The following is a 12,735-nucleotide window of genomic DNA, read 5'->3' as shown; positions in this document are numbered from 1 at the left end:
CCCTAAACTTTGTTTTGCAACAAAGACCCTCCAAACTTTTAGGTTCCAGCACTTTGCACCTGACCGGGGATGATAGTGAAAGTAAAAATATTAAATTGCCCATTTGAGTTTATGGAGTTGTCAGCAATGAATGTTAAAATGATGAAAATAACCATTTTAAATCACAAATAGTTTCTTAAGGTGTTAAACTGATCATTCTTATGGCATTTTCAATATAAATTTTGATGAAAGAAAGTTGAGGGAAACATGTGAAAATTAGGGGTCTGTTTGGTTCACAGTTGGAGTTGGAATAATCTATTCCCATAGTCTGTTTCGTTCAGGTAGAAATGGTAATGAAAATTGGAATCAGCATGAATGGGATTTCATTCCCAAAGGAGGGGCAGGGAATGGCCATTCCCTCAAATGGGATAATGCCAACCATTCTAGAAGGAATGAGAATGAAATTCTAATTCTGCCCAACCAAACATTTAGGCAATGTTTGGTTTAATTCTCATTCTTTCTAATTCTGCCCAACCAAACATTTAGGCAATGTTTGGTTTAATTCTCATTCTTTCTAATTCTTACCCAAATGAAATTCTAAAATAGACAAGAATGGGTAAAAATAGGCATAAGGAGAAAATATTGCTATGAACCAAACACATTTTTTCCTAAAATTGAAAATTTTTCAAATTGACTAGTGTCCTATGTAAAAGTGTTTTTGTAAAAGTGCTTTGATAAAAGTACTTTCATAAAAGTGCTTTCGTAAAATTACTTTTGTAAAAGTATTTTTATATGTAAAAGTGCTTTTACAAAAGTACTTTTGCAAAGGTGCTTTTATAAATGTACTTTCACAAAAAATGCTTTCACAAAAGTACTTCCGTAAAAATGTTTTTATAAAAGTATTTTCATAAAAATGCTTTTACAAAATGCTTTCATAGAAGTACTTTTGTAAAAGTTCTTTCATAAAAGTATTTTCATGTAAAGTGTTTTTATGAAAGTGCTTTCATGTAAAAGTGCTTTCGTAAAAGTACTTCCACGACAGTCCACTAATAAAGTTCTTTCATAAAAGTATTTTCATGTAAAGTGTTTTTATGAAAGTGCTTTCATGTAAAAGTGCTTTCGTAAAAGTACTTCCACGACAGTCCACTAATAAACATAGAAGCAATTTTTTGTAGGTATAGTTTCCTCAAAGAATAAAAATGAGCAAAATGGAATATGATTATTTTTCTTGTTGTAGGCTACCTCAATTTTTGTGCTATGGGCTGATTTTTCATTCTAAAAAGAATGTGGCCTATGGCAAAAATTTTGTAACCAAGCACTCTAATGCTATTCATTCTTGCCTAGAATGAGAAAGAAATAAAAAAATGAAGCTCACAGCAGTGAATCAAACACGGCCTTAGAATCAGAATAGTCCTTCCGATTCCGATTCCAGACCCCTATTCTTATAAACCAAACAGAGGGCCTAGGACTTAAACTTTTAAACATAGTTACATCCATACCATTATGAGGGAGTTGAAACTAAGGCGATGTATGTTTTCCAAAGCAAAAACACTAGCAATAAAAATGACAAAGCAAAAATAGAATGCTTCATATTTGGACCACCTGACTTGGGGCAGTTTTTGCTTTTTCTTGCAAATTGTGGAAGGCTTTACACATACACGCCTTCCCATGCCACATCTCTACGTTGTGAAAGTTTTGAGTTGGAAATAAGTTGCCACGTGACAAAAAGTGCCACATGGCATTAGTTTGTGCAATATATCATAACTATGGTTTTTTAACAACTATTTTGTTAACCACATCTCATGGCTAATTTGATGCTGCGTGGCAAGGTAGACTCCTAGACATGTGAATTTTCCACGTGGCAAGATGAACATGGCGCACATGGAATTTTTCATATCACATGTGATAAAAGCAATATACCACTACCAAATTATTTGTGCTTTCACATTTAAAAGTATATTAAGTTAATACCAAACTTCAAAACATACAGTAACAACATGAAACAAGCTTCATGCTTTTGTGGTTTGAAAATTACAAAAGTATAGGGTGGTTGTCTGTAAGTTATGCTAATTTTTCACTTGATTATTGATATAGGCATATTCGGTCGATTCACTAAGTGTTGATATGTGGCACCACCCAAGGGTATTTCTACCATTTCGACCTCATAGCGTAACTCCCACAAGTCATCACTATGGAGCATTTACTACAAGCATCATGTTCTCGGCACACTTACTCCCAACACACTTATGAAGGGGTAGTGATCGGCCGATGGCTCTTTGGCTCTATTAATAAGTGTGATTTATGGGATGGTTACCTATTATTCATCACTCCTCTTCCGAGCGACTCTAACCATAAAAGGGTCATCACAATTTAAAGGTACGCTAATGCATACTTGAGCTAATCTTTATTCTCTTGCTGTGACTTCGGCTTTCCCTCAACCCTCGACTAACTTGATTGTCGAAGCCCTCACCCCTAGAAACACTTTCAGGGCCTCTGGCATCTTTTCAATCTTAGCAGGTGGGACCCTTGGCCTTTGGACCTCGGAGATTACTAAATTGCCCTCAGCTCCAGTTTTGGTAGCAACAATTATCTTTAAAATTGAAAATAAAAAATAAAAGAGAGACGGAATTCACCCCCTTCCATCCTCTCACACATTTGAAATCTAGATTCCATGTAGTGTAGATGGTGCATCTAAATTTGTTTGGGTGTATACACGTAAGTGTAGTGGCATAAGAGTGGGAAAAATCCGAACGCATTCAACTCCATGTCACCCTATGGCTCAGTTTGGAAGGAGTACAAATGCAAATATGTAGAGTGCAAAACCTTATATTTTGTATTATTTTATATGTATTTGCATTTGTAATCTTTCCAAACTGAGCCTATATTGCATTTTCCCTAGGGGTGCAATCAAATCGAGCTTTTCAAACAGTTTAGACTTGAGTTCAATTCTAATTAAGTTTAAATCTCAGAGTAAGTTTGATTAGTATTCAAACTCAAACTTAACTAATAAAATGTTTTACAGGAAAACTTGCAAGCCTACTTAAATTAATATATATTGAGCTGAGCTCGAACTTATAGAGTTAAATTGAATTTGAATTCAAATTCAAATATAGACGTATTTTAATCGAACCAAGCCTAGACATGCCAAAATTCGGTTCCACTCAGCTCAATTTCTCCCCTACTTTCCCCTACTAACAACGCTTAATACATAAGAAAGAGAGAGAATGACTATGATCTCTTCCCACCTGGTAATGGTGTTCTTATATCAAACTTGCAATCTTGAAATGGGGCAATATGAGGCACATATGAACCTGTTTTGGAGTAATGGGTCATCATCCTCGTATAGAAGTAGAACTAGAATAGACAAACATAAAGTGTCCTAACAATCAACAAAAAGAAAGAAACTTATAACAAACAGGACCTCTCTTTACTTAGAAATCAGTTAAACTTGTCCATGACTCCATGGTATAATAGGCATCCTTTTAATTAATATTGTATAAGGTAGATAACTTCTAGAAATTTAATTCCTAGTTTATAGCTACTAGTCTTGTACTATCTAATATCTTTAAGTAAACACCAGAATTTGTTAAATGACATTATAAGTAATAAAATTAAATTTTTAATTCAATGAAACTGGCATTGTAAATAAAGTAATAAAAAGCATTCCTCTTTCAAATGAATAGAGGAAGAGGATCTCATCCCCCACAACAAGCCTCTAATCTCTTTCTCAGGTTGGTTGAGGATACATCTAGATAGACAGTTTTTGGTCTTTATGTTAATTATTTAGCAGTTATTTGTTTTGATTGAACAAACCATAAAGATTAATATAATGCAAGGATGTCTTTAAAGTTATGTTTGGTTTGACACATAATAAGAGAAAAACAAAATGTTGAGGGGAAAATATTTAATAAAATTTGTAAAATTCTTTATAGGCTTCGTTTGATAAGAGTGTAAATACAAATATGTACAGTGCAAATACATATGCTGTCATTTTTCATAAGGCTGAGTTTGGAAGGAGTACAAATGCAAATTTCTAGAGTGCAAAACCTTATATTTTGTATGTATTTACACTGTACATATTTACATTTGTACTTTTTCCAAACTGAGTCTAAATTGTGCATATTTGTATTTGCATTCTTTGCACTGTACATATTACATTTGTACTCTTCTCAAACTGAGCCTCTTGTATTTCTACTCTTTCCAAACTGGGCCTTAGGCTCAGTTTGGAAAGAGTGCAATTACAAATATGCACGGTACAAATACAAGGTTTAGAAATACTGTGTACAAAGTTTTGTACTGTATAGATTTGTATTTGCACTCTTCCCAAACTGAGCCTTAAAAATTTATCCTCAACTTTTTCTTTCTTATTTTCTATCAAACCAAATGCAGCCTAAATGAAAATTGTTATTAATAGGTATTGCATGCAAAGCCACAAAAGCAATTTTTCCTAGCAAACAGTCAATACCACTAACCCCTAGTAACTAATAAAATCTCTTTCTATAGAATTTTCAGAAGGCCAACTAAATCCTAATTCTTACCAACCATGGTTAAATGACTCAAATTGTTAATCTCATTTAGCATGCCAAAAAAAAAAAAAAAAAAAAAAACTCTGGAATCAAGGAAAGACTAGCCAGTTATTTAATAAAATCATCAGATAAGCTGAACTCGCGTAACATGTTGTCAAGGGTATTGTTCAAGTTATATGATTATATACCAATTGTGGATGTGGTCCATCAATCTTAATGGACTAATGGTGAACATCTGAATTGAGATGCTCTTTCAAATAAATCAAGAGCTAAAATTTGGATATCTAGATTACAGAACAAAGTGGGGTGGTTAATCAATTAAGCTTAACAAAAGGATAAAAAGAAAAGGAAGAAGCCACTAAGGACCACCATTCCACGGAATTATGATACAGAGAGAAAGACAGAAGAGTGCCAACATTAAGGGAAAAAAGGGAAGGGGGGAGGGGGGATAGCCCTTGATTCTTAGGGTACGGTCCAGCGAGGACTCCAATGAGGGGCTGCTTTCTGAGCATTTACTGTAAGAAGCCTAGTGCTGCCCATGGCTCCATGCTGCATTATAAGTAATATAACACTATCAGTCCATGACCTAGAACTGGTCAGACTGGACCAGCTTCCAGTTAACAAGCATTAGTTCAATAATCACCACACACCTGCTATTTCCCCGGGACCAAGGCCGACGACCTGTCAAACCTTGCTCAATGCTTCCTATTCCAAAATCCAATTCCCCCTCAAAGTCTCAATCCCCAACCCACCCCACCCAAAAAGAAAGAAGAATCTGGAGCCTCTGGGAGTGCAGATCTCTGCTAGTTGCCAAAGCTGATTAGTGCTCTTTCACCAAGAGAACAGTAGAAACTTCTCCATTCCCATTTCCCAACTGAAGTCATGATGAAAAGGATCATGTTAGCTTACCTTTGCCATCAATAATTCAACATATACAACTCTAGAGGCCTAGAGTCTGGGAATGGGAGCTAATATCACCCCATTATTGCTTCTTTCATTCAACTATTAATTCAATTACATATTTACATCCCATATCCTGCTTTCTTTATAAAAAAGTAATTCAACAGAGTAGTACAAGAAGCAAGCATCACCATTTCTCTCTCCTCTTGTTTTTTTACTGTTAGTTGTAACACAGAATGCTGCTATTCTTAGCTAGGTAAAAAGGAGGGGAAAAAGAAGAGAAAGGAAGAGAGTGGTCAGTACAAAGAGTAGAGAGAAAAACCAGAAAGAGAGTACAACACGCGTCAAAGCATGACAGGTGAAGCTTTGAAATGTGAGGTCGTCTTCAGACTTGGAAAAAAAAAAACAGAATGGTCGCTCTCGATACGATTCGTGCAAGAGAGTGTGTGTGTGTATGGAACAACACCGCCACACAGCAAAGCACTATCACAGTGAAATGGAAGAAAAGATGAGTGATCTCACAAACTAATTGGTTGGGAGTGCTGGGGTGTATTGACTTGCCACTGTTTTTGATGTCTGAGATTGGATTTTTTGGACCAACAGAAACAACACGCATGCTCAAGGCTGGATCATGTGACCACCAACCCACCAACAGATAACACCCCACAAAGAAACAAAAGGAAAAGGAGGATTAGATTAGGCAATGAAGCATTACTGTGCGTTACCCTCCAATCTTAAGCGGCTGCTTCCTACCCTTTTGGTTTCTTTACCCTTCACTACTTCATCACCCCCTATACTGACAGGAAAAAAATGGAGCTTGTGGTCCTCACACATCTCTCCCTCCCTTTTTCACCTTTTCTACTGCTTTCTTCTTCTTCTTCTTCTTCTTCTTCTTCTTTACGAGTTTCTTCTCTTCACCTTTCTGTTATTTCTTCTTCTTCTTCTTCTTCTTTACGAGTTTCTTCTCTTCTCCACCTTTCTGTTATTTCTTCTTCTTCTTCTTCTTCTTCTTGTTGTCCTGCTCTGTTTCAGCCAATTATTCCGACAGAATGGAAACAATTAGGCAGGGGGGGAGTCAAGGCTTGATGAAGGAGAAGGGGAAGAGGGAGGTGGTGGTGGAGGATGTTGATGAGGAGGAGGAAGAAATTGGTGGGTTCGAAGATGACAAGAAGAAGAGAACCATCGTGTCTCCCGCCTGTAGGAGAGGATCAAGCGGAGGTGGCGGGGTTTCCCCACCTTGTTGTCAGGCTGAGAAGTGTACTGCTGATCTGAGTGAGGCGAAGCGCTACCATCGGCGTCATAAGGTCTGCGAGCAGCACTCTAAGGCTCCGGTTGTTCTTGTTGCCGGTCTCAAACAGCGCTTCTGCCAGCAATGCAGCAGGTTAAAATGAAAGATATCTGCTTCCACATATCTAGTTTGTTATGTATGTGCGTTGTCTGAACAATTTCTTGGCTCTTCTGGTGGGGTGGTTACTAAACGCTTTTGCTCAATTTGGAAGAAGACGTTTGAGGTTGTAACCTTAGTAATCTGGTTGAATTCCGGTTTTTAATTAATTGAATTAAAAAAAAAAAGCGAGCGAGCGAGAGAGAGAGAGAGAGAGAGAAACTACTCTGCCAGGATACTTAAAAAAGAAGAACTTTTAGATCATACAACTAGGAATTCCCTTTACTGCTGTTATCTGGTTGGTCAACGGGGCATTATAAATTCTTGTAGAAGATGAAAAACATCCCACACATTTTACTTTAATTTGCTTTGATTCTGTGTTCATGAGACTGTGAGCTTCAGTTTTCAGTTGGTGTATCTTGGTTTATTTCTGCAGCAAAGGCTTCAATTCTTTTTATCTTCTCAGTTTTTTTTATTAATTTACTTAGAGAGTTTCTTTTCCTTTTAGCTTTGATGAGTTTTCTTCTTTTAAAGCAACTAAACCAAAACATCTTTTGTTTTCGACTTCAGAGAATTAAAGTACTGTTTGGCAATAAGAACTAATGGCAGTAAAACTTGCCACTAGTTCTGATTGCATATGTACAGGAAAAGAAACTTCAACATGTGGACAAGTTCTAAGAATTTCCTGTGTAGGGTTCTAGTTAATTTTGATTTCAAACCATTAGATAGATTTGCGTGTTGGTAATGGGATTGGGATGTTTCTTTATGGTAATCTGATTCTTAACGTCATGGCGTGGGTATTTTTTCTCATCGCATAAAGTGAAGTCCAATCTTTTTCCTGTTCCTCCATCTTGTTGGTTATTTTGAAGATCTTTCCTAAAAATGATAATTTTGATATCAATCCTGATGCACTCACTATTCGGTCTTCAGTGGTTATAGGAGTTCTTAATATTGTGAAGAAAAAGTAAAAAGTATGAGGTGATATTATGTTTCTTTATATGTATGTTATTTAATATCCTGCTGAACAGGTTCCATGAGCTATCAGAGTTTGATGAAACTAAGAGGAGTTGCCGTAGGCGATTGGCTGGGCACAATGAACGCCGAAGGAAGAACTCTACAGAATCTCATGGAGAAGGTTCAAGCAGGAAGGGTGTGGCAACTCAGCTGAAGGAAAACCATTGCAGGCAGGCTGACCAAAGTGGGAGGATGCAGATACCCCATACAGGATCTGCCAATTACAAACATTTTCAGATTAGATAAGATCTAATTGTTTGCTCCCAAGCATGCTCTCTCTCTTCTGTCATCTCTGGTTCTTTTATGCACTGATTACAATGTTATGTATGCCTATATCTTGAGGATTTGTATCTAAGTCACAAAAAAAAAAACCACAGCATGGTCTATCTTATGGTCATGCTCAATTTCTATCTGCGGTGGTAGGTATCAACTATTTGATGTGCTTAATTGCTACCTGCAGCAGTAGGTATAAACTATTCAATGTGGTTTTTAAGTTAGTGTTCATGTAGAAATTTCACATCAGTGAATATTCGCAACCTTTTATATCTTAAGAGTACTTAGTTCTAAAACCATGATATTTTAAGGGGAAAGATTAGTTCCTAGTTCCTACAATTAGAGGTTTGCTGAAAATTTGTAAACACTTAAGAATGGTGTTAGTTTCGAAGTCAAGGGTCAAGGTGCATTTTTGGGTCATGCTCTTATAATACCTCATGATGCTCTTTTTCTTCTTCAAGTTTTTGACTCTTTGGTTCAGTGTAAGCCTGTTTTAGAAAATTAGGAGGGTGGAAATGTCTCTATGCTTTTGGATCTCTTTGTCAAGCACTAGCCAGCTGAATCCTGGATTTCTTTTTTCTTCTAATGACCTTCTGAAACTTCTGGTTATATATTCTAGTATTTTTTTTTATTGTTATGTTTGTTATTTTCATTAATTAGTACTTGATCTAATTGCATGTTAAGTTTACTGCTTATTGCGAGCCAATAGTTGATTGATCATGGTTTCAAATTTCAATTCACTTATTTGTTGGGCTACTCAAGTAGCAAAGTTGGAGTTGGAGTAACATGATCCTGAACATTAATCTTTATATATTAAGCACATAGAAATACAAATACTGGGTATGATTCAGTTTCCCAGTACCTTTTTTTTTTTTTTTTTTGAGAAAATTTAACCAGAATTCATTAAATGAAGAGGAGGTACATGAGAAGATGTACAAAGCAGGGGAAGAACCCTACAAATTACAAAGGCAGTTTCCCAGTACCTCAACCTGATTTCAAGGCGAGGTAAAACCAAACCACTTGAAAATAAGGTTGAGCCAACCCAAGTTGCATCCTTCTTACTTGGTAGTCTCAGCTCTGTACAAGACTTTTTTTTTTTTTTTGCTTTTGGCCCTTCTGAAGTTTTCTGTTTAGTCATAATCATTAGTTATGTTTATCTTAAGTTTGTTTGCCATATGTCGTTGATTACTCACCTGAGAATTATGAGTTTCTATCCAGATAGTAGGAAAAGGAACCCACTTTTTGTGCTCATGGTGATCTTGCCACTTCTTATTTATCACATCAAAATATAGAGGTATTAGCACATCTTACCATGGTTTGCCAAGCATCAAGACCTTCACCTTTTCTAACGCCAACTTCTCCACAGATTTTGGAAGTAATTCGTTAGTTCTATCTATATTCCTGTTAACCTATATTATGGGAAAGTTGGTGTGAGGTGCAGTTAAGGTGGAGAGTTGGGTAAGATGTTCCACCACTCTGATAAGGGCGCATGAAAGTCATTATTAAACCAATGTTCCAAGTAAGCAAGTCATATATAAAATGAGATGCATTCTGTTATTGATATCCAATGAACAGAAATGCAATAATGTAACTTCCAACATGATAATAACATATTCAAATGTAACAGTTCAAAAACTGTTACCATGTTAGGTTTACTGGGCATTTGGTACTGCACATCTACAATTGCTAACACCTAACGTTCTAATTATAGTTCATTTTAACAATGTTGATTAGCTACTGGATGCCAAATTAGCTCCATAATGGATCTGAAACACATCCAATGCCTTTAGTATAAATGGATACCTTGGGTGAAGTGAAGATATTATCTGATGCATTTGAGATAACAATGAAATTTTTTATACAGTCCCTTTACTATTTAGGATAATTTCGTACATAAAACAGGACTAGCTAACCAACTGCTGGCCATCCATTTCTTATTCATTCAGTTCTGTGTTGCATTGAACACACGAGAGGATGCAGAGAAGATGCTTCAGATTGAGATGAAACATGGAAGTTGAACAATACCTACCCTCCCTCTTGAGAGGTTCCATTATAATTTTCGGACTCAGTTCATCATGCCAGTTGTCTCATAATAGGGATTTATGAACAAAAACTTCTTAGTTACTAGCTTATCTTACACTACATCTTGAGGTTGCAAAAAGTCATAGGCTATATTATGTAGAAATCAGAAGTAATGTGCTGCCTGCCATACATTTCCTGTTCACCACAGAGCAACATCATAAGATCATTTACTTCAATCGGCTGCTCTAGGGAGTGAGGTAGTTTCGGATGTAATCACCAAAGGCTGAAAGACTTGTCCAACTTTCAATCAAAAGTTGCTGGGACCTCCATGGGTGCCCACTTTGGGGCTTGATGCTGCTTCAACTGCTACTAGCATTTTTATCTCTTCTTATTCCACCTCAAGTACAAAGCATACACAATTAAGCTTCTGCTTTGTTAGAAGTCATATTCGAGTTCAAGCAATTGAGCAAGAGCTTTATAAAAGTAAATCTCCTTGAAATTATTGCCTATTTAACCTTCTCTAGATGTCCAAGCACTGACATCTATGTAGATTTCCTAAATATCCATGCAGTTATGGGCTGTGGGACAACAGTCTAATTGCCACCATTCCTGTTCCTATCTCTTTTTCCCCGTGAGCTGTTTAAGAGGACTTGTAACACAGTAATACCAGTTTTTTTATTTTTCTTTTCTTTTGAGTGTTACCAGAGGTGTTTCTTATCTGTTAATCCATACAGCTTCCCATGCCTTACATTATAGTCTATTAGCAACCATTCTGATGCCCTCAGCAATATTAACAGGATTCAGATCCCATTTACATTGCGTTTCCTGCTTCATAATTATTTCTTTGATTCAAATCAAGTAAAACTTGCAGATGAGTTTTTGATTTTTTCTTTTCAGAAGAGGTCCACTTTTATTAGTATATTGCCATTACTTCTCTTTGTATCTATTATTTGTTATCTGTTCTTTCTCTTTCCAACTTGGAAAGGGCATTGTCTTTAGTACTCTTACTGAAACTGGTCCCAATTCCCAAAGGGCCACCAAGGATTAGGGCCTGATGGGTGATGAGTGTAACCAGGCGGAAGTAATAACAAGATTGCAGGAAGAATAGTGAATGGTCCCACATAGGTGGAGTTATTTGCGGTATAGATTATCAGTTTATGTACTTAGAACTGGCTTGGTCATCTTAAGATGGTCTTCAATTACATAAGGATCATGATATGCGATTCTTGTAGTAGTTACTGAAAATTTTCCATCAATACCCAGTATCATCTTCCAGACTTCTAGTGTTTCTCGCAGTTGACAGACTTCCATCTATGGAATCTAGGTATTGTTAGTTGTTACCCGTGACGATATAAAGCACTCATACACAACTTTCTGTTAACGGTGCATGCTTTCGTGAACTCAGGATCCTGAACTTCAGGACACTTTTGGACCTCTGGTGTATGTCAGCACCCCGTAATGGCTTTTACAGTTCTCCATAGTCCATATTGTGCTGAATCATTCATGTAGGAACTTGCCTTCTTATGTATGCAAAAAGATGAAATGGGGATTTGCATCTTTGCCTTGTGGACCTTTTCTTTATTTTGGAATGATTGGTTCAGCTTGTTGCGTTGTCAACTTTTACAGGGTAGGCCCTGAAAGGCTGAAACACCAAACTTAGGCATGCGTCTGATTCTCTGACTGTACTTGTCTTAGCTCATACACTTAGTCAGTTGCCTCAACAGTTTCAGTACTTACTCTACTATTGAACTGGGTGTTGGCTTGTGGCTTGTAAGAACATGGTTGTTTCTTTATAGAATTGGGATCTGCTAAAATATCCTTTTTGTGATTTGCAACAAAACCAGTTAGGATTTGACATTTCCTTAATTGCACCATTGCATGAGTAAACGAGGGTTCAGTAAAGAACAAAGTACTTAATGATATGATGGAAAAAGTTGGATCAAGTGGTAGTCAGTCCGTCAAAAAATATAACCTTTGCTCTTCCCTTCTCAGTTCTCACTGAAATGCTAAAGGGAACGGAAGTCTAGGCCTCCAGATGTGACTTGAAACGATCTCCCTGTATGGGCTGTATTCACTCTTTCTTCTTGATGTTATCTGTATTGGGAAAAGGCCTACTATCTCACAATAATCAAATAATAAAATATATTTGAACTGAAGCAAAATAATTTTCTTTTCTTCTTTGTGCAATTAAATGAGAATGCAAGTTAAACAATATCGATCAAATAACTCAGAGACAAAAATAAGTATCACTAAAATGATAATAGAGAAGAGGAATAGCAAATCAAACCAGTAGATATGCAGTTTGAGGCGCCAACAACTACATACTAAAATCTCAAGATGATCGCAGAAAGGGATGTCACGCAAGTTCTATGTTCTTTGCCCATAAAAGCCCACAAGAAACTCTCTTCTCCTTTTCCCTCTCTCTCTATTTTTTCTCTAATTTTCTCTTTTGTATTCGATGGAAGACTTCACCGAACCGTTCTTATTCACCCCACTAACCGAGCAAGCATCACTTGCTCATAACTGTCTTTTCTCATGCAAAGACACGTAGGGCAGCCTCTTCAACTTCCAACCCCCCTCTCTTCCTTTTCCTTTTTTTTTATTTTTTTTATTTTATGGGCCCTCTACGTGGGAAGG

General features: G+C 36.7%; 1 protein-coding gene and 1 long non-coding RNA gene across 2 annotated transcripts; one reads left to right on the top strand and one right to left on the bottom strand.

Moving 5' to 3' along the window:
* Window positions 1–5,930: 5,930 nt before the first annotated feature.
* LOC104608184 (squamosa promoter-binding-like protein 13) lies at window positions 5,931–8,348 on the top strand. The gene is made up of 2 exons (XM_010274087.2): window positions 5,931–6,786; window positions 7,818–8,348. Exons 1-2 carry the CDS (start codon window positions 6,455–6,457, stop codon window positions 8,047–8,049), a joined length of 564 nt encoding a protein of 187 aa, XP_010272389.1. The 5' UTR covers window positions 5,931–6,454; the 3' UTR covers window positions 8,050–8,348.
* LOC148803838 (uncharacterized) lies at window positions 8,147–12,609 on the bottom strand. Its single transcript, XR_016080156.1, has 2 exons — window positions 12,386–12,609; window positions 8,147–12,192 (listed from the first exon to the last, which is right to left on the bottom strand). It is a non-coding gene; the product is annotated as an uncharacterized LOC148803838 (long non-coding RNA).
* Between the last annotated feature and the right edge of the window lie 126 nt (window positions 12,610–12,735).

The sequence above is a fragment of the Nelumbo nucifera genome, chromosome 1 (assembly GCF_055504915.1).
Source record: "Nelumbo nucifera cultivar China Antique chromosome 1, China Antique-T2T, whole genome shotgun sequence".
Lineage (NCBI taxonomy): Eukaryota > Viridiplantae > Streptophyta > Magnoliopsida > Proteales > Nelumbonaceae > Nelumbo > Nelumbo nucifera.
Note: the sequence above shows the minus strand (reverse complement) of the source record. Positions and strands in the feature narration are given on the sequence as shown.

What these genes read in the sequence shown, in the direction of transcription:
- LOC104608184 (XM_010274087.2), top strand. Translation starts at nt 6,455, where the DNA reads ATGGAAACAATTAGGCAGGGGGGGAGTCAAGGCTTGATGAAGGAGAAG. An exon ending in TTCTGCCAGCAATGCAGCAG is followed by an intron (nt 6,787 to 7,817) that starts GTTAAAATGAAA and finishes CCTGCTGAACAG; the next exon opens with GTTCCATGAGCTATCAGAGT.